The sequence below is a fragment of the Hirundo rustica genome, chromosome 5, assembly GCF_015227805.2.
Source record: "Hirundo rustica isolate bHirRus1 chromosome 5, bHirRus1.pri.v3, whole genome shotgun sequence".
Classification (NCBI taxonomy): domain Eukaryota; kingdom Metazoa; phylum Chordata; class Aves; order Passeriformes; family Hirundinidae; genus Hirundo; species Hirundo rustica.
The window spans coordinates 4,957,089-4,982,553 of NC_053454.1; the positions used below are offsets into that span (position 1 = coordinate 4,957,089).

A 25,465-nucleotide genomic window follows, 5' to 3' on the forward strand; every position below is an offset into this window, starting at 1 on the left:
GCAACTGGCTTCTGGCATGGCCCCATGTCCATCACTGCTGACATTTTCTGATTTGTAACTAAAGAGAATAATTTATCTCAATTAACTTATCTTGATGTAGGGATCCCAGTTAGTCTCACTTGCAAGTGGCCCACAGTTTGATGTTGCACCTGTGCCAGCTGCAGAATAATTTTCCAGCTGTTTTTCATCAGAAAAATTTCATTTAACACAAAACACCATCTGTGGGTCTTGTTCAGTTTGCGTTCATTGCCCACAGGTGTACATGAGACTTCTTGGCTTCCCACTTCTATCATCCCATGGACACCACTGGAAAGAAATTATGTCATCCCAAGGAAGTGGTAGAACCTTTTAGGAAAAATCAATCAAAACTAAATAAAGGAATTCAGAATCAGGACGCGTAAAGAGAGAAACAGGCTTCCAATAAAAATGTAAATAATTTTATAACAGGGTTTTTTGCTTTGATTATTTAATGCCTTAGTGATAGAAAAAGGGATGTTGTTTCTGCCAGGACCTCTTCTGCTTTAAGCCCTCAGGAGAGCTTTCAGGATGCTCCCCCAGCAGGTCCATGCTGCCAGACTTGTGCCACTGGAAGAAATCCTCGTGTATCACATTCCCAGTGTTTGGAAGTGCCACAGATGGTGTTACCCTGCAGGATGAATTGGTGTCAAGCTCTGGGCTCATTCCTTTTTGTGGAAGAGGCTTGGCGTGTTCTCATTGCTGGGTTCAGGCATGACTTGGATCTTCTGGTTCTTGAGGGCAGCTTCCCTCATCTTGTAATACATGAACTCGTTCTGCTGGAACATGCGCAGCTCCATCTCCGTCTGCACACGCATGACCTGAGGGACGCAGCAGGTTACAAACCCTGTGACACAGAGGCCCTCCAAGCAAGGGGATCAAACACAGGCAGTGTCCCCAGGGGATGCCCTGGGCCGTGCAGTGACTGAGGCACCTCGCCCTCAGTGTCAGCAGGACCAAAGCTGACACAGATATTCTGCTCCTTTCTCACTCTCCTTTGCCTGTGTACTGAAAAAGGCATCAGCCTCTCCCACATCCAGCTTTTCCACAGGCTACTGGGAAGCCTCGTGCTCCCCAAATCCATGCAGGACCAAGAGGTGATGCTGTGCAGAGCCAGGAAATGAGTGCACTTCCCATCCACACGCCGGGGCTGGCCCTTGGGCTGGCCCATCACCAGGATGGTGGTCACCTCAAGTGGGAGAAGAGGGTTGCTCAGCCCCACAGTTGCACCCTTTACACCCCTGATCAATCAGCAGCAGCCATTCCTAGTGCTGCATTGCAGCAAAGGATCAGAAGAGATTCTAGGATATATTTTTACACCCATCTGTGCATTTATTCAACCCTTTGTTTAGGAGCACAGAGATAAGCATGTGCCATATAGCCACTATTTTCTTCCTAAAAAGTGAAGGGAAACACAGAAATGGAGGTGCTGTGTCTCATTCTTTGCTACACATCTGAAAACAGTCAACAGGTTGGCTTCAGGTAGTAGATACTAATTTTTCTGAAGATCAAAAATTGCACTACTAAAGCTTATAGCCCTGCTATATGGGGACTAAGGCATCAATAAAGGATTTCATCTGGTATCCTATAATTTTGGGGGGGGTAATAAAGGAGAATGCTATGAAGCAAACAGGTCACATGAAGTGAATTAGGGGCTAAGGAAATAATAGATCCCCAGCTGCAATTGTAAATAATTCCTCAAGTCTGAGCAGATGTAATTCCCTGGGATCTCCACTCTTGACTCTAAGCTAGGAATTGCACCTGTCAGTCATCTGAGGAAACAAATACACTGCTGCTCAGAAGGAGTGGGGAGTGGTAAATAAAGAAGAATGGACACCAATAAAGAAGATCAGGCGGTAAACTGGGCACATCCACCACGTGTAATTTGATCTGCTCAACTTGCAACGTCATCCATCTGAGAGCAGTGAAATCAGCCTGTTGGGAGAATGGGGGGCTCTGTCTTTTGGCACAGCAATTTCAAAGAAGATTCGGGGGCTCAGCTGCCATTTCTCATCTGTGTTCTGGTGCAGAATAAAAGCTGTTGGTCAGGGATGAAAATGTCCAATAAGAAAGGACATGCATTTCCCAGCAGAATGTAACATAATCTAGATAAAACCATAGCACTAGTAAGAAGCAGTCAGCACTTAATTCAGCTCTTAGGGGAGGTTGTTTCTATGGCTTGACCGTAATCTTGCCCAGACAGAGAGCAGAGACAAGACAGGAGATGACACCTACCTCCAGGTCTTTGGTAATGGGGTGGGAAGGTCCATGAGTTATCAGAAGAATGGCGTAGGCTTTGCAGATCAAGCCATGGCCAGCTTCAATGAGGCCAGCGTGCCAGTGAGTCACTCCTGCCCGCATCACGGCCATGCCCAGCTGCGCGTTGTTGGGATGGTAAATCTTCCTGGAAAAACGTTGGGTAATTTTAGTTCAGGAGAAATCTGCGTTCCCAAAAGTGTCACTGACACGATGTGTTTGCCAAAGAGCAGAGTTTACTTAGGTGAAGAGGCTGTTGCTGCCGGTGCCCCCGAAATGTGTCCTTAGAAAGGGGCAAGGACACATTACTCAAGGACAGAGCTGTAAAAAAACATGAGTTGTGAAAGATGGGATGTGAACTGGGAAAGTTCAGCACCTGGCTTGGAGAAAGCCAAGCTCTGTCATCTCATGCCAAGACAACACCATGCTCTGTCAGTATTTTGGCACAAACAGAACACAGATCTGACCCTGTAGCTCAGCTGGCACCAGCTTAGCTTGACACATTTAGTGGGGAAACAGTGCAACAATCACCAATTTCTCATTCAAAACAGGAAGAGAAACAGGTGATTCCAGAGACTCCAGAAATGTTCATCTTACCCTCTGCATATGCATCCCTTCATGTGGGAATTTTCAGTGCCTAAGGTGGGAAAAATGAAACCTCTCCTTTACATCCAAATTTAAAAGCTAAAGTGGAGTTAGAAGCTGCTTGGACTTAGCTGAAAACCTGCCCTCAAGAGCTTCTTTGGAATTATGAATTGGCACTTAAAGCAAGAAAGGAAACTACTGAGCTCCTCACCATGGTCTGAAAAACTGAGGAACACAGAGGGGAAAGAATTTTCTCTCAGTCAATTAGATCAGTGCCAGGGCTGGCACATGAAGTTGCTTGTCCAGCCTGCGAGCCAGAGAGGTGGCTCTGTCACTCCTCTGCAAAAGAACAAAATATAACAGGCCTTTTGGGGTAGAACTGACCAAAAAGACAAGTAATGAGTGCGAGATGCCCTCAGCAGGAGAGTGAATGAGATGAAGAATTAGGCTTTTCTCTCTTCTCTCTTCTCTACAGTTTCTGTTATTTTTCTTTCTTTCCTTTTTTTTTTTTTTTCTTCTGTTAAATACTCATCCATCCTGTCATAAAACCTCAGTAATAATAAAACACATAATTTTTAATGTGAGGTTTACCCTGGATTTACATGAACTAAACCTGAATTTCTTTATTCTCACTAAACTTTTATCACAGGACCATATAATTAGTCAAGACAAAATCCATGTATTATTCAGGAGTGAGGAGAGTGAGTGAGAGGCATTTGACATGGTTCCTCTTTGACCCCTCCTTCCTGCAGGGTGCAGGGAACAGGCCATCTCCTGCAGTCACAGCCTCTTTGTCCTGCACCCAGGCTCTGTGTCTTGCTGTCAGGGCAGCCCTGAGATGCTTGTGAGACAAAACAAAAAGGCCAATGGAAGATGTTCCTAAGCAATTTACCAGTTCCAGTTCAGTGAATCAAGGTGTTTGGGAGCCCTTGTGCATTTAAGAAGGGATCCCTCTCTGTCTGGCAGTACAAAAAGGTCCCCATATGAATTTCACCACCCTGACGGGAACAGACTAAAAAAATTATTCCTGTAACACACTGCTTAACATGGCATGAGCACAGAGAGCTGCCAGAGGTAGGGCACAGACTCACAGGTAGCCATCCACCATCCTCTTGGCGTAGTCAGCTGCTTCCTCAAACATCTGGAGGTAGGAGAGCACCTCGGAGGCAATGCTGAGGATCCTCAGCAGGTAGATGTTTGTGTCCCCCAGCACAGGCTCCTGTTTCTTCAGGCAGTCACGGCACAGCTTCACAACCTGAGGGTGGAGGAAGCAGGGAGAGGAAGGGTGAGTCCAAGCACCTTTGGGCCTGAAGCTGCCACACCAAGACCCTGTGGTTTGCACAGTCCACAGCCGTCCCAGAGACCAAGTCAGCCTCTGTGAAAGTTGGGGAAGAGAGGATGTGCTTTGATTTGTTGAGAAGCATCAGCCTAGGAAGATGATTGGCACTCACAGCTTTCTCTCCCAGGGTTACACTCATAAAACTGGTGAGGAAAAAGTGATATCTACTGCTCAGGAGAAGAAAGACTCCAGGAGGCTGGGTGTATTCAGGTACCAAGTGCCTGTAGGACTCTTATACCCCAGTGCCATCCACCCAATCTCCTGAAAATATTCAATGCAAGGAACACTCTTCGTGACGCCTTGGGGCTGGAGACACAGAGCTGCACTGACCTAGCCATGAGTCAGTGTCCAGATTTCTGTTCTAGGGAGATTCAGCCTTTTCCCAAAGACTGTTAAAACCCAGAGGTCATTACTCAACCTTGAGTGCTCTCTGAGGAGAACAATTAATTATTTCCTGGGTGAGCAAAGGAGGGAGAAGAAAAGAAATCACTTGAGCTCTCTCACCCGTTGCCCTTGTAGCTTGGGCTCCAAGGTGGGACATGGTTCACCCAAACCACACGCCTGTCCCCAGCACCCAACAAATGAGCAACACAAAGCACTGAAGAGATCAACACAACCCCCTGATGGTCTTGTTCCACTCCCAAACCCATTGTCCTTCTTTGTGTGAGGCAGAGCTGACTGGTTACACCTGCCCTGTAACTCATGAGTTTCACCCAGGAGCCCTGGATTCAACATCTGTGTCAGTCAGAGGTGCTGGAAGCCACCTGAACGTCCTTGTGTCATCGCTACAAAAGAGGTTAGTCTGGGATGTCTCAGACATGGCTGTGCTTTGCAGTTGTTTCAGCCATCAATCATGAATGTAGAGGGGAACAAAGCCTCCTTTCCTGGGCAACGTGTGTGCAGCAAGAGAGCAGAAGTACCAGGACTCACCTCGTGGTAATGACCCTCCATGCGGGCCTTGTTGATCTTCTCCAGCGTGTCCTTGGAGAGCTGGATCACCTCCTTCACCGTGTCTGCAGAGGGCTGGGGACAACAGCAGGAAAACCAATGGGGAAAACGCACTGCCTCACACATGCCAAAAGAGATTGGTTGAAAGAATGCCTGGTCCAAATCGGCTTAGTGGGATGCTTCCCACATCACCACTTCCCACTGCTGTTTGCAAATACCGGTGTGTCCCTCAGACCTGCCCACCGCTGCAGTGGGCTGCAGTGGTCCCAGTTCCAGGTCAGAAGGTGAAGGTCCTGCTGACTTCAGTGAGAGTGTTGCCCATCAGGGCAGTGGCCATGTGCTTCTGACATGCATGACTAGGTTCCTCAACTCTCCCTGCCACTCTTCCCCGCTGGAAAAGGGACAGAATTCACCCTGCAATGGAGAGGTCTCATGAGATACCAAAGAGGCTGTGAAAGCCACCAGCTGGTGACTGTCAGGTGCTCCTAGTGCAGCTGCTAGAGGGAAATGAGGCTCCCGAATGAGAGATCTGTGGAATAGGAAAGATCCCTGAATTTTACCTACCCTGAGAAATGCTGTCATTAGTTCCAAATATCCTAAGATGGCTGAACTCAGATTTCAGCTGCACCTCTGGGTGCATAGGGAAATGTGTTTTCCTGCACACCTCAGACACGTTTGTGTTTCACCATGCGTTTTCATGCATTTAGAGATGTGAAGCGCAGCTAGGAACACTGGGAAAACACTGATGAGCTCATAATTAGCTGCCTCCTCTTTCTTCTTTTCATACTGAAATATAGCATGATATCCAGCACAACCATTCATCTTCTGCTTCTCTGAGCCCTTCAAATTTGCATTTTCCAACTATCCTAGCTAGCATGACCTTCCTTTCCTTTGATGAGGAAATCTGAAATCAGTCCACAGTCACATGACTCCAGGAGTTTTTGGGAAGAGCCTGATCTGGAGACGCAGAGCAGAGCCAGCAGCGAGGAAAGACCCCTGGGTGTAGATCAAAAGCAGAGTCCCAACATTGCAGTGAAGGATGCAAAGATTGGGCGTCAGGACTGTAGGACTGTCCTACTGTCTTTTTTTTCACACCTGGTGAATTAGACTTTTGAGGAATCTGAAATTCATTCAAAGTTTAGCATTGAAGGAAAACCCATCATTTTCAGATCCATTTACCCCTATCTGTTTACGGATACATTTGTGTTATGATTTATTATTCTGTAGTCTTATACTGAAGCTATTGTTGCTGATCAGATTTGGGCAGCTGTCTGAGCAGCACACAGGGTGTCCTGGGGCACAGAGCACATCCAAGGCAATGTTAACATCAGTGCAAATCAATTTGCTGTGCTGTCTGAGTCAGGACTCCCAGAACAGGGACCTTAACCAGCATTTCCACTGTGTCTTTGTCTCCTAAAAATCCTCCCTTGCCTTTAGTAGTGTTCTAAGTCAGTTGCCACTACAAACAATGGGGACTTTGCTGCTCTTTGGAAGGGGTGAAGGACTGGAGGTCAGAGCAGCTGTTGGGGATGGAAGCTGAAGATCTCCCATGTATTTCTAGCACTTTTTCCACACAGCTGTGGGCGCTGCTCCTCCCAGGCAAGTGTGCCTGAACCCGGGAAATGTGACAGAGCCAACACGCCCTGCGGGTGAGGTCAGCCTGGATGCTTATTGTCTGTGGATGAGGTGTATTTTTGATAGCTGAAATCATGCACCTTGCATGCTCACAGGCTTTTCCTGCACAAGCACTTCAGACTGTGGAGGACATTCCCTCAGAAGTGCATGTTTTCCTGCTGAGTGCTGCACAGCATCTCTAATGCTCACAAAAGGGATGGTGCATGTCTAGTGGAAGGGCAGATGGAATGAGATGAATGATAAGGTCTCTTCCAAGCCTAATCATTCTGTGATTCATGGTCTCACTGTTTAGTCAAGGCTTGACAGCAGGTGTTGAATGAGGGATGAGATTTTTTTTTTTATGCTGTCTACTGGAGGATGTGTTCAGAAATACTCCTGCAGAAAGCCAGATAAAAATCTTTCTGCATCAGAGAACTGAGCTCTGGGACAGCTTTATAAGTGGAGAACTACAGTAGTCAGGATTAGCTGTAATATGAAGCTTGATCATTTAAATGGGGTTATACAGCAGGGTCTTTTGCACCAGAGGAGAACTTGACCCAGGAAGGAAAGGGTCTCCTCTAGTCCCATCTCCTGTTTCCCATAAGGGAGCTCCCTTATATCAGCTCAATGCTATTTCTCTAAACCTTTCTCAAGGAAAAAATTACACTCTGCAGCATCCAGCCTTTCCTGGCTGCCATCTCTCTGAAAGAAGAGTTACAGGACTGAGCTTGGCTTCCTGAGAGGGAGGCTGAGCTCCTGCATCTCACTGGGCCTCTCCTGGTGGCACTGCTTCTGTGAGGTCACATTTCCTCCTTCCAGCTTCTCTGTTTCATTTCCCACCTGCTCCACATCATCCCCTGAGCTGTACTGTTTGATTCACAGTGTGACTGTTCAACAGTGCAGATCAATGACTTGATGAGACATTTATTGCTCTGCCTTCCTTTGCTTTCCCTTATACACTTTATAAGGCTTGCAGGAGTAGAAATCCCCAAGCTAACACTGCCTGAGAGCACAAAACCTATGAGCAATTATATCCTTGGACAGAGGAACTAAAAAGAAACTCCTACAGCTGCCAGCACACTCATAAACTGGAGCTGCTGGCTGAGCAACACATCCCACTGCCAGCAGCAGCACAGTCTTATATCCTCCTACTTGATGACTTTGTGAGACCTCCAAGGAAAAGAAAGATTCCTTCAAAATGAGCAATTAAACACGTTAATTCCTCGCAGTCAGTCTGCCCAGAGCAAGCATGCAAAAATGTCAGGTGAAGGTGCAAACTCCTTGTGACAGGCCTTTGCAAAGAGGGACGGGAAGTTCAGGTTTCCCACATTCCTGGAGCCAGTGTGATGGTACAAACCACGGAGTTCCGGCAGCACTCCGTTGTCCTGCCACCATGGGTCACCTGCAACACATTTTTTTCTGTCTGTGTTCAAAATGTACATTCCCTTACAGTTTCTCAGGAAAAAAAAACCCAACACCACAACCTAAATGCCAGCATTTTTCTCAGCTCTAGACCTGATTTTCCAATATTTTTGCGTTCTGTCTATTGATGGACTTTTAAGTTAAAGGCCACTTCAGGGGGCTTTTGTAAATTAACAGCTGTATTTACCTTGCCTAATAAGGATAAAGCTGGCGTTGCACGGTGGGCTTGAACTGCTGTTGTGCCCAGTCGAGGTTCAGTTCTGTTCTCATTTTTTGACATTGGCATTAGTCGTGCTTTTGCCAAAATCTGACTCTGTCCCTAGCGAGAGCGTCCCCGTGCTGAGAAACCACGGTCCTGGAGACCCACAGATGCCTTGGCAGAGGAGATGCAGCCACGGCTGGGTTTGGGCACCGCAGGACAAACCATACCTTGCTCTCCCCTGCCTTCACTGCCAGCATCAGGTCATCCTTGAGCTGTTTCTTGCAGTGCTCGCACGTGCAGTCGAAGTAATACTGCTTCTTCAGCTGCTTCCGCCGCTCCTCGCTCAGGCTGAGGAAATCCACGTAGGAAACCGTCAGCTCATCCCCCGGAGAAATCCTGGTCAGGGCCCGCAGCTCGATCCTGGGGGCACAGGAGGTGGGAAGCGCGTTTGGAGAAGCAGCAGAAGCAGAAGTGCAGCCACAGAGTGGGCAGGGAGAAATCCTGCAGCCTGCCCTGCCTTGCAGAGGTGAGCCCTCGCCCTAAGGCGCTGCTTTAAGCCTTCGGGGAGGCAGTGCAGAGGTGAACAGCAGTCTGGTTAACTGAACACAGAGCAAGAACACAGCCACACCAGGTTTTCCTGCCCCTCTACAAGTCCCTGGCAGGGATATGTAAAGGTCTGAGCTATAAAAAGGTTATGGCTCCGTTACTTTATCCACATATGGGGGCTGAAGCGAGACATCAACTTTTAGTTCGTTGCAGGAGATCTCACCAGAAGGAAAAAAAAAAAAAAATTAGATCAGAAATACACACCAAAGTGCTGAGTTTGGATTTTGGGTCTTTTTTTAAGTACTGCTTTGCATGCTACCCACACACCCCTGGCTATACTCCCAGATCCCAAGTTCTGCTGCCTTCAGTATCATTTTCACTTTGAAAAGTTAAGACAAATTCCCTCTGGGTGCTGCATAAGAGATTGCCCTCACCCTCTTCATTCATTTCCACATAAAAACTTAGAAATAATTATCTGGAGAGAGTCTGTTTTTAAATGACTCATGTGACCTATTACCACAATTCAGTTGCCAGTCTCTGTTACTGAAATCCACGGCAAGCCCCTGAGGATGGGCTTTGGAAAGCCAGACCTTTGTACCTGCCTTTCCCTCATGTAATTCCCTGCAAAAGGTGTTAAATAATGTTGAGATTCAGAACCATTCCCTTGCTGTTTCACTCTACATGCTGAATCTCCCAGTTACTTTGGGCCATCTGTCAGCTGTAGGGGCTAAACAGGCACAACTGGCCAGAGAATTTGGCCAGAACGGGGGAAAAAAATCCATCAGATGGCAACAGTGAGGTGGTTCTTTTGTATCCACCTCCTCTCCCAAATACCAGTGAGCTCAACAGCGTGTTTAATGTACATGTCTGCCCTGAGATGGACCTGGGTGGGACCTGCTGGCTCCCACCCGAGCATGAGGAGCTCTAGGTGGAACCCAACAGAAGCCTCACTAAAGGCAGAGGAGGCAGAGGACTCACAGGTACCACCAGGTGCTTTAAAAGTAAACCTTTTGGGGAGGACGTGACTTACTCTGTGATCATGTTTTTGCAAAGGGACCGTAATTCTCCTGCAATTCCCTTCTAATTCCCTTGGAATTCCTGTTACAGGCTCTCAGTTCCAAGGGTGTAGCTCTGAATCTTCCAGCTCTGCTAAAGCTGCTGTGAAAATTCTTCTTCGAGGCTGGTCTTGATCTTCTCCGGGTGTTGCCATTTCAGCAACATATTTCATATAGAATTTATCACCAAACATGCCAGTGTCAGGAAGGGCAGCTATTAGTTGTGTCACAACCACAGGAAAATGCCAGACAGAGAAAGGTGCAACCAGCTGCTCCAGGAGGAAGTGCACAAAAAAGAGCAATTCCCATCTGAGAAGTTTACACATATCAACATTCCTCTTCACACTTCACAGGATCCTCCTTAAAGTGAGTCATGCAACCAGAGAAGCAAAATCAAGCCTCTGACTTTCATGATGCCCCTGATAGCCCAAGCACTGTAGGGGTATTTTAAGCATCCATCCCTTGTGTGGAGGGGGATTGAAAGCCTTTGGGGTAAGCCAGGAAACACATGGCATATTTTAAATACTGGAGTTAAGGAGACACTGTCAGCCAGGAGCACACCACTGAGCTGGTCAAGGGCTCTTCCTCCAGTGTCTGCCATGAGCAGCAGAGACCTTGATGGCTGCATGCACAGGCACAGCAAGTGCCTGATAGCTCAAAACTCAAACTGCCCCAAATAGCAACTGTAATCAGAAGTGAAACCTTTTTTTTTAATGGCCCTATTTATAATGAACTGAGTAAGATTCAGTGGTGAGGAAGAGCACTTTGAATGTATTTCACGTCTTCTTTGAGGAAAATGCATGCCTGCTTGAAATTAAATTTTATAGACAACAGTGTCCCCTTAAGAACACTGACTATAATATACCAAATGCCATGAGTTAAGAAAAGATTTCTTTTGCATGTGTTTTTGGGATTTGTTTGGTTTGGATCAGGTAACAGTGGCATCATTAAAAGGTGGAACATTAATCATGGATTATGATAAAAAGGAATTGAAACCTGCATCTCATGGCACTGCTACTGTAGACAACACATTCCTGGGGCACAGTTTGTTGCAGGAGAAACGTGGAGTTATTTAGTATGTCAGTAACACAGTCATTTCTCATCTCCTAACACGCAAGGTTTTATTTTGGGCTGTACAAGATTAGCGAGACCTTGTTCTGACTTTCATGCTCTTGCCATGGTCAGGGGAGGAGAAATGAGAAGTGGAGAGGGGAAATACTGACAGGGAGGAAGCCAAGGGAGAGGGTGGGAAGGCAGAGAGGGAATTCACCCTAGGGAACAGTCACAGTATTACCACTGCCATTTTAATTTACTACAAAATGCAGAGTTAAGTGAGGTTTGGGTTTAGTGGGGCTTTACATAGGGGAAGAGGAGAAGTTTAAAAACAGGAAGAGTGGAATTTGGAGTAAACAGAGGGAGCCCCTCGGGGTCTTTGCACCTCTTGCATTAAACACGGGGCATGAGGGGTACAGGGTAATGGAGGAGAATGATGCTTTCAAAGACTGACCCACCTCATCTGTGTGTGGAACATTGATCTTACAGCCTCATGACTGAAAGACAAAACAAACATCTGCAGTTTACACATGTACAAGTACAACAACGAAATAAATGGGTACATGGCATAGCACTGGACATTGTACTGACAGGAGACAAGGGGGTTCCCTGTGCCTGGCTCACGTGGCACTGCATGAGAGCTTCCCTTTTGATGTGCAGCTGCCAGGACCAAATTGTCCATCACTGGGCCCTGGAGGATTTGGGGGAGAACTGCCCTGGCACTGTGATTTTAGGAGTGGTCTAGGTCAGGGAATGTGCAAAACCTGCTCCTGATTTTTGGCAGGAACAAGGGGCCTGGATCTCCTGCACAGAAAGGTCTCCACTGACATCAGTGGTTGTGCTCTGTAGAACACAGCTTGAAATGGAAATCAGACTGGGACAGCAGCCACAATTTACCTGGCCAATAACCAGATGGTCAAGTTTAAAGTCAGTAACCAGATACATGTGGGAGCTTTGACAAGCTGCCAGGCAAATAAATGCCATTCCTGTACTTACCCAGAAAGTCAGGGCTGTTATCACTGCTGGTTACCTCCTCCACTGCTGGGAGCTGTTTGGGAGGGCTCTCCCATCAGCCCACTATGGATCCAGTCCTGGACAACTGGGTATCATGGTGGTGATAGATATCACTGGTATCACAGACTCCAACCTGACTTTGGATCAGACCCTATTTCCCACCGAGGGTAATCATCCTAATGCAGTTTTGTTTTCTCTTGGCTCGTTTCCCAGCTGCTTGGTGAGTGCTGGTGCAGTTTTATCAGGGAAAACCAGCAGTGATAACTGGAGCGCAGAACCAATGTGTTAGTTAAAAAAGAGATGCTGGGGGGAAGAGGGGTGGTTAAGTTATAGCACTAAAGTTTAGCGAAGACAGGTAGCTGTAAAACAGTAGCAGAAAGATCAGAGGAAATCCTGTGGCTGTGCAGGTTTTGGCAAGCAATTTCCCACAGTTAATGTTTTGCACACAGTGAAACTTCCTGAATCAACAGGAGTTTATACCTGACACAGCTTGGAAACTGGGGAGGGAGAGCATCCCTCCTGTGGGCTACCTCCACCCCCAGCTCTGGTGAAACATCCCCACATTTCCCACTGGATCTTTTTCCATCTCACTCGTCCTGCAGAGGTTTTCTTACAGGACTTGGGTGGGAATAGGGAATGCCCAGGGACTGAGAGCCTCCTGCACCCTCAGTTGACTCTGCTGGCAGATAACAATCACAGCTGTCACTTATGTCCCGCAGCTAAAGAGTTAATCGGTGATTAATTGAGATGGTACACTCTCACCAGATGGGGGTTGTGTTAAGAGGGGTTATAAACACAGCAGATAGTGAGACACAGCTGATTGCAAGCCTTGGTTAGGAGAAACTCTTGGACTGTGGACTCACTGTGACACTTAATAATTTACTAAGTGGAATTACTCCTTAACTACCTATAAATGAGGCTTCGATATAAGGGGTGAGTTAAACAGCTACTTACTATTTTAGCTACCTGTTTTTTGAGTCTAGTTACAAAACTCAAAAGAAACCAGTGAAAAATTCTTTGCTGGTTGCTGGATTTGGGGTCAAACCTTCTGTATTTGTTAGTGCATCAGATGAAAAATCTTTAAATAACAAGGAGGGAAACCAGTTTGTCTTTAGCAAGAAAATACTATTGGGGTTTTCTGGGGGGAGTTTTTTGGTGTTTGTTTTTTGGGGTTTTGCTTGTTTGCTTTTTGTGGGTTTTTTGGGGGTTTTGTTTGTTTGATTTGGTTTTGGGTTTTTTTGTTTTTTCTTTAGCTAGAGAAGGAAATAAGAATGAATAGATTTTTCTGGGGCAGGGACCTGACACTGAGGATGGCAGAACCTGCTGAGCTGGCTGTTAGGATGCATCCCTGCTGCACCAAAGGAAAGAAATCCACTCACTTGCCATTGTTGAAGACGACAGTGCAGTTGGGCCAGCAGTCGTGGTTGGCCTGGCAGAGGTTGGGGAAGATTCCCACACCAACAGCCTGCAGTCCTCTTTGGTCACTGAGGGTAAAGCCATTGCAGCTGATCTAGTCCCAAAACACAGGCAGGAAGAAGCATTAAAGGAGAAAAAGCTGAAACACTCCAGCTGGGATAAAACATCGGAAGAGAAGCAATGCAGGACTCATGCAGAGGGACCAGGGCAGAGCTGAGTAAATGTTAAGGAATATTTGCTGCCAGTGTTCGCTTGGGATGCCTGAGAGAAACTTGATTTAGCCATGCATTGGTTTCCTTATATTTGGTTCCTGAAAATAATTCAGAGAAAGATCACAGGAAAAAATTATTTTGGGGCATTTCAAGCAGAAAGCAAAGTTCACACTCGTGAAAACAGGCATCAGTTAGAAAATAACCTTGACTGCTGCATTCAGCCTGGTTGTATTTGCTGGGTTGCCCTCAAAGCTCATAAAAAAACGGCTTCTACACTTTGCTGTGAATGTTCAGAATGACTGCTTTTGTATGACATATATTCCAAGAATGAATTATTTCCCTTTTCTATATGATACACTGTTATCATGTATGGAAAGAACAGTTTTTAGTCACAAACATAAATAATGGAAATACCTGCAAAGAGAAAATGTGATAGGATAAACCAAAGGACTCAGCTGCTGATTATTTTCCCTGTTAATAGTTTTATTTGCTTTGTGACCTGATTCTGTAGTTTTTCTGTCCTTCCTTGCTTTTCCACAGACAACTTGTGCTGGTCACAGTGGACTGGAATTTCTTTGTGGTGTGGGTACCAAAGCATGCTGTGCCCTCTCCCTGTACTGGAGTGACAAAGGCCAGTTTGTCTTGCACAGCAGCCACTGGCAGTGGGGTGAGCGTTTTGTGGCCGCTTTTGGCAGCGTTGGGAGCTGAGGGGGTAATGCAGGGATACCCAGGGCTGGGAGCAGAGCAGCTCAGCCTGAGCTGGAATTTCCCTCTCTGCCACACCGAGAACAAAAATTTGTAGTTAACGGCTTAGTAATGGATTTTGTTAAATATATTTCCATTATATATGTTATGTCAGAGTAAAAAAAAAAAAAAAAAAATTCTAATGCACACAATATTAATAGACATTAATGTATGTACTAGAACAGATCTGCTCTATTCAAATATATTTAGGTGTATTTACTAAAAATGTGTTTTCTCAGTTCTCCCGGGTGCAGAGAGATGCCCAGTGATGAAAATGGGCACCCGTGATTGAGCAAACCACTTGTCTGCACATACAGACAGACAAGATGTTTAAGCCCTTGCCATGCCTCAATTTCCCAGAGGCAGTGCAGAGGAGAAGCAGGTGGGGAATGGGATGAAGTCAGCCATCCTCTCATCAGGCCAGCTGGGGAGTTCCTCCCCGCATCTGGCATGACAAGCTCCCCCTCCCCTCCGGCATACCACTCCGAAAACGTGGGAGATGAGCTGCATCCCGAACTGCTGGCAGTGGGGCGGCCAGAACTCCAGGAAACTCTCCACGTCAGCTCGCAGCTCCCTCTTCTCGTCCTCTCCGAAGCTCTCCACGTGGTTCTGCAGCTCGTCGATGGACACCAGGCAGCCCTCGGACAGCCCGCTGCCCTCCCGCTCCATCTTCCAGAGGATGCGGGCAGCCAGCCTGGCCGGGGCACAGCCGTGGGCGTTCAGCACCGGCGCCACGAGGAGAGAACAAAGGACCGTCAAAATTCATCTCCTGGCGGGGAAATGGGGGCAGGCAGCCCGGCTGAGACAGGCTCAGCATCGGGTGGGTGATGGGTGGTCACCAGCCCCAGCCTTCTGCAGGGAAGGGAGATGCGGGGGTTTGTCCCAGCAGCTGCGTTCTCATCGGGAGAAGGGCTACGGACCCCCAGGTCCCCAGCCCCTCGCAGCTGCTCCCATTTCCTTGAGGTTTCCTCTCTCTTTTTTTTTTTTTTATGGTGGAGCCAGAATGTGAAGACAAATGAATGTTTCCTGTAGGCAAACTGGGGGAGAATCCATCTCTCCTTTCACTTTCCCACCTCCTCCCTAGTTTCCCACACCTCCTAAACCATCCAGGGTGTCGGGGGCTTACCCCAACATTGAGGTGGTTTCAGGGTCTTTGCTCCCCTGCACAGCTCCGAGCCGAGCCGAAGGAAGAGATGGAGTTCTCAGGTTTAGATTTCTCAAGGTTGCATACTTCGTTTATTGTTTCTTATCTTACAATTTTCTCGGAGTCCGACAAGATGTTCGCAGCTGCATGGATTCCTCACGTCTCCCCCCGAGCTGGGCTGTCCTTATCTTTTATACTAATTACTACGTATTTCTTATTTACTATTTCTTACCAATGTCTATCGCTATTACTAAAAAGGTCATCTTTACTTTGACCCAATCCTCACTAACTACTTTGTGCCACGTCAATGCAGCAATGGAGTGAGGGAAGAAGAAGGGGAAGGAGAAGGAGACAACGCCCCAGATTCTCCATCTTGTCCCCATTCACTTCAATGCTAGAAACCTAAAACTATTATTTTCTCATTCTGTGATAAGCTAAACAACTATTTCTCACATTCTTGTGGCATGTAAACCTTCTCTCAGTGTAGGAAGTTTTTCCCATGGACAGAAATCAAAGCCAGTGTCTCTCTGAGCCCTGGGCTGGGGTCCCAGACCCCCCTGCCCAGGTCCCTGACCCTCCAGGGCAACCAAAGGAATGCCCTGGACTCCAACACCAGGGTGGGTTTGCCTCACCACATTCAGACTTTTTGGGGCCCAGCAGCGAAAAAAACCCAAAGAGGAACACGTCTCTTGCACCACTGATGCTCCCCCACATACCTTCCCTATCTCAGGGATGCTCCTGCCTTACCCTAACCCTCCTCCCACCTCCACCTCGCCCAAATCAGGCCACCCAGCTCCTCCCTGCCATGGGGTGCTCTGTCCTCTCCCAGGTCACGGCTCTCACCTGATGTTTTCCGTGGGTGCCTTGCCGTGCCTCTTGATGGCAGAGCACTCATTTTTGTGGTTGAGCCAGGCTGCTCTCTGGCAGGTCCTGTCGCAGTAGTAGGCGAACTTGCACTGCCCGCAGCGGTGCAGCCTCTCCTGCCGCTTGAAGCAGGTGTGACAGATGACGTGTGTCAGGCTGGAAGGACAGAAGGACACCTTGGATCAGGGAGGACCCGCTCTGCCCAGTGAAGATCCCACTGGTTTTGCACCCCTGGGCTCCCCACAGCCACAAAAATGAACCCCTCAAGATTTTTGAGGAGGATGGAGAAGTATCCCACCCAGCTTAATCCTTGTGTTCTTGCCTGGTGCTGTTGTTGTATGATAAAAGGTGATGGAATAACTGGGACCCCTTCAAAAGGGGTATTTCATCTTTGGGGGATTCCAAATGGGGTTTCCAAGAAGCACCCTACAATTGTATGCACGTAACTATAGCCAAGGCTAAGGGAGGATACTGATGAAGAAATCTGACCTCACATCCTCCCTCTGAGAGTGTCCAAGGTCCCAGATTGAGGGGAAACCTCCCCTATATGCCCCTTCATGCATCCAGCTTTTGCTCCTAGAACTTAACTCACTGAGAGGGAGGGGGAGACACTTTGGTCCCCTGTCCAAAAAATTTTGGGACTTTCCCCTTGCTGCTAGAGAAGGCTTTTCACTGCCTGATTTGGTGTCTCCAGCTGTCTGCTTCTCCAGGCAACCACCCACTTTATCTGGGCCTCCAGCCAGGCTTGACAGTACAGGAGAATTTAAATTCCCATCACTCAGCCACTGCTGGTGCCAGAAGGGAGGTTCTGCTCACTGCAAAAACTCAGGGACCACAGAGGCTTCATGATCAAAGGAACATTTATAATTGTGCACAGAACAGAGTGGGGAAACTGAGGCACGGGAAAATAAAAAAAATTATTGATGATCCCATAAGGAGGATGTGCCACAAGCAGAAATCAGACTCACAGCCCCAGGGAATCCAGCCCAAAGATTGTCCTTCCTCTCTACTATACCTATAATATAGGTAGACACATACATATGTGTATTTTATCTATAGCACAGCACATTTAAAATGCATTTTCTTTTCTCTGAAAAGATTATATGAGCTGCTGACATAATCTACCCTGTGCCTTAGCTCTTGCAGGTTAATGAGGGCTATGGATTTAAAAGCAGGATGACCCACATCAGACAAAACCACGTGCAAAAATGAGATTTGGAAAATGAGGGTTAGGAGAGTGAGCAGTGCTGGAGGGAGCCCAGCTCAAGGCAAGCACCTGGGATGGGGCAGGGGGAAACATGTCTGGGAAAAGGGGGATGCAGCCAGCTCCAGTGTGTCAAATGGAAGAGCTGAGAGCTGGTGAGAAATGTGAGGCTGTGCTCTGTCAGCTGTCAGGTCAAGGGGGCAGAGAGGTACAAGAGAGATCGCACTCCTTGTAAGGCAAAGCAGAGCCAGAGAGCTGATAAAACCCACATGGTTGCATCGTGCCAGGAAGCACAGGGAGATATCTCACATGGGGAATGGGGGTCCCTCCTGCCACCTGGGTGTCTTAAGGACAGTCAGGAGAAAAAAAACCAACCAAACAACAACAACAAAAAACTTCCTTGTAGAGAGGAATGACAGGTTGGAAGGGAACGTGGTGCAGAAAAATCTAAGTCTTCCAACATGTGCTTCTCTCCCCTTAGTTTGCTCCATGAGAATAAAAAAATACTGGAACACCAACTTTGCATTTTGCTGTTTATTGCATGGTGTGTCCAGGTTTTCCAAAGCAAACCTGGCTGGCAGAACTTACCATCAGCTCTGGAAATCCCTCATTTCTGAGGAGATGCAGAAATGCACCAAAAAAGTTATACAAGACTTTCTGAGAAGGAAAAGGAGCAGCGCTTATGGTATTGAAACTGCAGAGACAATTGCTCACAGGTAATCTGTCTGGCAAGTGTAAGAAATACTGCAGCTCTTACAAAACCAATATGGGATCATCCATGCCCCCCAAATGGTTTCAAAGAAGACTGGATTTATTGATACTGTGTGTTATCAGGACTCCAGAGGCCAGGGCTCAGCTCTTGGCATGCTAAAAAGATCAGGAGAAACAAGTGTTTGCAATCTATTCCATAAAACTTCAATTAACATTGCTTAAGCATCTGCAAGCGCCTAAATCCCCGGGGTGCCCCTTGGCAGTTGTGCAAACTCCTGCTGTGTCAGAGGAGCTCAGAGCTGGATGCCCCAAGAGGGAATCACAAAGTGGGGCTCTCCCTTGGCTGGGTTCTGACCCCACCTGTGCTGGGGACACACAACACCCAGGACACCAAGGGCTTGCAGTGGTTCACAGCCTCCTCTCTCACCCCATCTGCAATGTTAAGGTTCTCCAAGTGCAGCAGCCTGAGATTAAATTTAAAATGTCTCAGCTTGTGGAAATCATTGGTCTATAAAACCTCTCTCTGGTCTGGAAACAATTTGGGTTTCTGTGTTTAACACAATCCAAATGGTTCCAGGTATCCCAGACCTCCCCTCCAGTACAGAGAGCAGCCCATGCCCATGAAGTCAGGATATTGCATGGCCAGGCAGCACCAGAAGTTTCTGGAGAGGACCCTGGGGAGGTGACTCCTGCTGTGGCACCTACCAAAGAGCCCTGGAGGTTTGAACCCTCTGGGTCTTGCTGCTCAGCTTCCCTGGCTTCATCTCAGGAATAACACCACTGCTTTCTGCTCTGTCTCTGCACACCACAGCCTCGGAGGTGATCACTGCCCTGTTCCACACATAGTGAGAACTGGTTCTCACCCTGCTCAAAAGAAGGATCTTCTTTAGTGCAGTGATTCCTCCAGCCCATCCCAAGCTTGCCAGGTCAGGGATTTAGGACTGGCTTAGAGGGCAGATGCCACTGGCTGACTCACTGAATGACGTTCTGGGGAGCCTCAGGTTTCCTCGGCTTCCCACCCCAGCATCAACTGAGCTGGACTCTGGTGTTACATAGGTGAGCCACACAACTCCAACTAATCCTGAATGTAGCTACAAAACCAGTGATTCAAAGTGCCAGCCAACAAATGCAAGAGGTAACACAGCACTGACAACTAAACCACGGCTCCTGCAAGCACGGCTCGCGGCGAAAGAGCAAGAAACAAATAACTCTTGTGGCCGCTTGGATTGGATTCAGACAGATTAAGGTCTGCTGGACCTGCCAGGGTTGAGCACTGTCACAGGAAATGTATTAACCTCATCTCAGAGACATGCACAACCCAAACATCTGCCATCCATCACACAAAACATCTCATTCACTGGCCTGGAAAAGCCAGGTGAGATGGTTTTAGTGTAAAGAGCGGAGGAGGATTTCACTGAGTAGCTCACAAAGTGTTTAACGTCAGTCCATGCTGTCCTGTGCATCACAGTTGTTACACACAGCCTAATTTACACCTAAATCCTATTTATTATTGCTTGGCAGGGCATCTCTCTCCTCAGTCTGCTACAAAGAACAGCGTAAGAGCAGCTTAAGATGGAGGCAAAGTCTCCTTGGTTTTCAAAGCAGAGGCTGTAGCACTTCATTAGAGACAACAGCCTAAGAAAATGTACCTGTTACCTAAAGATGAATTATTAACATAAGAATGGGTTTTCTCCTTTAAAAAGGGGTTGGAGCTTAGTACTTTCATCTTTAAAATGTCAGGGGTGATATATCCTAGTTTTTCTGATTTGAGAGGAGGATTTATTTTAGACTTATTTTTGACTATTTTCTTTTTAGTCTTTCAAGATTTCCCAGCCGCTTCTTAGAGGTGTGGGTGAGGTTTTCTTTAAAAAGCTGGGGTTTCTCCCAGGTTTTAATTAAGCTTTTGAACAAATGAGATTGTAATAAAAAAATCAGTCCCCAGAACACTTTAAAAAATGTGAATACAATCACATTAACTCTCAGTTTTTATCAGTGTCAGCTCAAAGAATTAATTCCCATAATTTTTTCAGTCATGCTGTTATGGAAAATTTTGGATTTCTTATATCTCTAGATCATCCTAACTATGATAGCAGAGCTCCCCACATTTCCTTGGAAAATGTTTTCGGCCTCTTTCATACATCAAAAAGACATGCAAAAATCGCATGATCTCAGTTTTTTATCAATTTGCAGATCACTCATCAAGCAGATCTTCAGGTGATCTTGGCTTTCCACCACCTGACACTGTTTTCCTTGACTACTGTCCCTCAAATCCTGCTGCTTAAAGAGCAAACCTCTTGGAAAAGGCTGACAGAGACAAATGAGGCATCCCCTTGCTTATAGGAAATGTAAACTCTTGCAGGCTCGGGAGCCAAGTGATGTGTCAGGGGAGAAGGTCACATAGAGTACATTGAGCCCAGGCACTGGGAATGCCATCATCATGAAGGTGATGGAGGAAAGGAGACCTGGGATCTTCAAGGAGAAAGCAAAGAGGGAGGAAGGATTAGAGAAAGCTTCAGTGAGAGGCTCAGGGCCTTTGCAAATAGAAAAAATAGAAAAATTACCCCAACCAAAGCAAAGAATCCCTTGAGAAGATGCATTTCCAGCTTTCTGCTTCTACGTCAGGGCAAATCAGGCCTGAGAGTGGTGTTTTCTGAGTGATATTTCAGCTGACAGCAGCAAGGCTGAATCAGAGATCAGGTTGTGTCTGTGCTTTATCCTGGAAATCACACAGAGTTCTGCACCTCTTTTCCATCACTATTCACCATTTCTTTAAGCAGCCAGCTCTCATTCAGGTCGAAGTAACAGCTTGATACAGGAATCACCGCTAAGTATACACTGTGTTAAGCAACTAAGTTACAGAATCATAAAATCAGAATGGTTTGGGTTGGAAGGGACCTTTAAAGGTCATCTAGTCCTAGTCCAACTGCCCTGCAATGAACAGGGTTAGCCTAGTGAGTCATACTCCTAAAATCTGACTATGAGCTGGCTGGTGTTTATAGGAATGTCATTTTTCTTTGGGTTTTATGTACTTCTAGATTAAAAGTCTCTGGCACTGTGTAAGAAACTGCTGCTCAGATGACCATCATTGGGCTGAAGAGCACAAGCCCTCCCCAATCCTAATGACTTTAGGGGCTTTCAGGGTCTCTGTGACCTTCAGGGGCGTCCAGGGTGGGATGCAGCCTGTAGATTTAGACACTTAGATGTGCTCATCTGTACCCCCTGTGTCTGAGTAGAGATTCCAGCACTGCACTCAGTGGGGTCTGGAAAGCCATTCAGCTCCATGGTAGATGTCTGTGTTCACTGCACATACAGAGTTCCATTGATTACATCAGCATTTAGCATTGGATTCACTTGTCTGGACACAGAAGTCCAGTGTTAGGCTCTGCAGGGACACGTGATGACAGAGTTTCGTCAAAGAAAACATTTCTCCTTTTTTCCAGCAAAATAAAATCCCCACACTTCCTCAAACTCAGCCTCCTACTGGAAGACAGCCATCAATAAAGTGCAATTGGGTGACAGCCTTGGTTCCAAATTACTTCAAGTAATTACTTCAAGTTCTCCTCACGTGTGTCTCTGTCTAGGTGTCTATCTACACATATAAATCAAGTTGGAGTCTGTACTATGATATCCTGTTGCCCTGGATTGGATCCATAGTGAAGGGATCAAAGATCCTCTCCAAACATCTCCCAGCAGTGGAGGAGGTAACCAGCAGTGACAGCAACCCTGACTTTCTGGGTAAGTACAGGAATGGCATTTATTTGCCATTGTCAAAGCTCCTGACTTTAAACTTGACCATCTGGTTATTGGCCAGGTAAATTGTGGCTGCTGTCCCAGTCTGATTTTCTCAAAAAGACCTTTGCTTCTCCTGCACATCCTATGCTGCCATACACAAGATCACTGTGTGGCCTCTGCACTACAACTGCCTTCCCTATGCCTTTCAACAGCAAAGTCAGGGGAAGGATTTCAGGGTCTCAATACCCACAGACTGGTAGGAGACTTCCTAAAGGACTGAGTTCTTCAAAGGGCTGCAAATTAGAGAGCAGCTCTGCACTCTAGTGCATCTGTGTGGTCTTTATGCACAAAGAAAGCTGAGATCTCTGGAAAATCTGATCACATTTTTGGTAGGGCCTGAGCCAAAAACTTAATCCCATCTATCATTCATAGCTGAGTCCCTTTTCCATAGTACACGTACACAGTGATTTCAGCAAGGCACGGGAGATACTGAGTTGAATTAGGATGAGGGACTCTGGATTTTGGGTTTCCCCGTGCAGCTGAGACCCATTTTTAGTAGTGTAGCCTCAACAGTAATTTGTTTAGGACCTGAACAAAACACAAACTGTGTTTGTGGGCAAGGAAAAGCACATGCCTCTTCTCTTGGCTTTTCATCCATGCAGAGGCAGCAGCAGTTCTTATGGGGCAAAACCAGTTACCATGGCCAGGTGTGGATTTATTCTTACAGGAATAAGGAATATGAGGATGCAGGTAACCCTCCTTTGACAGCAGTCAATTCAGTGGGGTTTGATGCAACCCTGGGACAGCAATAGAAGGTACCTTTAAAACCAAAGCCTTGAGTGTGTAAGAAAAGCATCAGGGTAATATCCACAAGAAAAAAAATGTGTGTTTCCATTATACCTCTCACACCCGGGCCATATCCTGCCAAGCTCTTATCAACAAGCATTTAGTCCCTTTCAGAGGTTTTGGGACTGCCTTTCTCCACTGCCCCATATTCAGTGCTTTGAGATGAAATGTGTCACAGGAGGGTAAGAATCCATTATTATTGCACAACAGTTGCAGAGAAGGGCTGTGTTTACCTTGACTTCCTGCTGCTCAACCTCTGGACCTGCCCTCTGGGAGCTAAACCTCCCCAGCTTGGGGAGGAAGGGCAGGGAAACACATCTCTCCCCATCTGAGGTTTCTGTTGGAAACCTCAGCCTTAGACACAGTCTGCAGTCTAAGAGCTGATGCAGTGATCGCTTCTGCCCTTTTCTCACATTACACAAGTGACATTTGAAAATGCACCAAAGTTGCAGCTCTTCGACATGGGCGGCTCTGCTCCCATGCATGGTGCAACCTTTCACATAGAAGAAAAAAATATCTTTAAGCCACCATCGAAAGTCAAAATGTTTTCAGTGGTTAAAAAAAAAAAAAAAAAAAAATTAATAAGGCATTGAGAGAAATAATTGTCCATAGGCACTTCTGAAGCAAATCACCACAAAATTCCAGCTAGTGACATGAGTGAAACTGAAGTACTAACTGAGGAGCTAAAAGGACGCATCAAGGAGAAATGATTTTGTCACTAACTCCTGTAATTGAGCTCAGGGTTAAGGCTTCAAGAACTCAACATTTTAAAGTGAAAAATGACATTTTTAATGTGAGCTCTTGCAATGACACATTAAAATAAAAACTAAAAGTGTCATTCCTGCTATGGCAAAGATTCATAATCATGTTCACCCACTGACAGTTAAAGGACAAAGAAACAGTGAAAGAAAGACACACAAAAAACTTATTTCTTCCTCTGCTTATTTAATATCCAATTCTCTGCTGCTGCCAGATCACACAGTGGCACTGATCAGCTTCAGCTACGAGATGATGTGAGTTAATACAGCAGCACGACCTCTGCTTGTGCCCCAGACTTGGTTAGCAGAGCCGATTTAATCAGACAAAACTCAGCTATGCAGAATTTTTCACAGCCCTGTTCAGTGTGCAGGGTATTTCCTAAAGTCACTGGCTGTTCGGGGCTGAAAATTCAGTCTTAGGACTCACCATGATGCCTTTGAAGAACGCTCATAACTTTTTTAAGCTCAGAATTAAACCTTCAGCTGCCATCCAAGTCCTCAGTTTAAAAATTTGACACACATTCTGTTCTGTTAGCATGTTATAAGGCTGAAGAAATTTCATTTCTGTCAGAGGCTTTAATTTAGATTTCGCCCAATGGAGATCAACATAGAAATCTGTTCTTTGCATCTTTTCCAGGTTATTTAGGTGAATCTTTCACTGATTCAAAGGGCAGAAGTGAGCACCTACCAGCCACACCAGTAACACAGGTTGAGTGAATGTTGTGATGAAAACAAGCAGCAGAAAGGAAAAATATCCTTGCACCAGAACTCGGAGTCTGGCTAGATCAGCATGAACATAAATTTAAAACCAGTCTTGTGAAAGAGCAAAAGCAGATGTTTGTCTCCAGTGAGCTCAGCCAGCTGTGAATATGAAATCTCTTTAACTGAAACGGTGTCACTCACTGATCCCCACCATCTCCTAGTTCAAGGGCAAGTGCAACTGGGGATGGTACTCGTGAACAGAGCACAATAAAACTCACTTTTATCATGTATTACCCATCAGAGAATTCAGCAAAGTCAGTGTGAGATTCCCAAATTCCCTAACTCCTGGCAGTTCTCTGCAGTGTAGCATGGGGCTGGTTTTGTGAGGCACCCAATACGTGCAGCTTCCGCTGCTTTTCTAAAAGGTTACGACATCAAGCACCTTGCAAGGTCACAAACAAACTGCAGCACACTGGGAGTGAAAAAGCTGATCTGAGCCCTTGGAAGGACATTCACGGCAAGCTGCGAATGTGTCTTTCCAAAAGTGCTTCTGAATTCCCTCCAATCCCTTCTCTGCTGCCATCCAGACACCTCCAAACTTCTATCCAACCAGCCGAGTGAAATTTTGCGGCGAGGTCGCTTTTGGTCTGAGTTTTTGGAAGCGCTTTTCTCTTACCTGTCGAAAACCACGGCTGCGTAGGCTGGCTCGGCGAAGATGACATCCCCAGGCAAGAACTCCTTCTGGGCTTTCAAACCCCTGCCTTTGCCTTCAGTTGTGAACACTTCCACCGACTCCATTCCTCCTTTGGTCATCCCAGGGACCCCGAGGTTTGGGAGGCGGGTGTCTCGGAGCGAGCCAAACCTCCCGCCACTCCTATCAGCCTGGACAGGCCACGCTTATAAAAGGAGAGCTGGTCTCCCCCCACCCCTGGCCACATGGATTCCCATAGGAGGGCGAGGGGTGGGAGCAGGAGGGGCAGGAGATCCTGTGCACAAACGCCCAGCTACGCGGGGACGGGACGGGGACGGGGTTTCTGCTTCTTTAGGAAAACCCTCTCCACAAGCGCGGCTGGGAAATGTCTC

The 25,465-nt window shown here is 46.7% G+C and overlaps 1 protein-coding gene across 2 annotated transcripts; it reads right to left on the reverse strand.

Moving 5' to 3' along the window:
- Positions 1 to 421: 421 nt before the first annotated feature.
- Positions 422 to 25,465, reverse strand: SMYD1 (SET and MYND domain containing 1). 2 transcript variants are annotated; one of them, XM_040063894.1, is made up of 10 exons: positions 25,059 to 25,465; positions 16,409 to 16,585; positions 14,902 to 15,115; positions 13,429 to 13,559; positions 11,494 to 11,532; positions 8,609 to 8,801; positions 5,126 to 5,218; positions 3,948 to 4,111; positions 2,251 to 2,419; positions 422 to 836 (listed from the first exon to the last, which is right to left on the reverse strand). In XM_040063894.1, exons 1-10 carry the CDS (start codon positions 25,193 to 25,195, stop codon positions 678 to 680), a joined length of 1,476 nt encoding a protein of 491 aa, XP_039919828.1. In that variant the 5' UTR covers positions 25,196 to 25,465; the 3' UTR covers positions 422 to 677. The 2 variants fall into 2 exon arrangements, with proteins under 2 accessions (XP_039919828.1, XP_039919829.1); XM_040063895.1 differs by lacking the exon at positions 11,494 to 11,532.

What these genes read in the sequence shown, in the direction of transcription:
- SMYD1 (XM_040063894.1), bottom strand. Translation starts at nt 25,195, where the DNA reads ATGACCAAAGGAGGAATGGAGTCGGTGGAAGTGTTCACAACTGAAGGC. An exon ending in GCACCCACGGAAAACATCAG is followed by an intron (nt 15,116 to 16,408) that starts GTGAGAGCCGTG and finishes TGCCCCGGCCAG; the next exon opens with GCTGGCTGCCCGCATCCTCT. An exon ending in CCATTACCAAAGACCTGGAG is followed by an intron (nt 837 to 2,250) that starts GTAGGTGTCATC and finishes TGCGTCCCTCAG; the next exon opens with GTCATGCGTGTGCAGACGGA.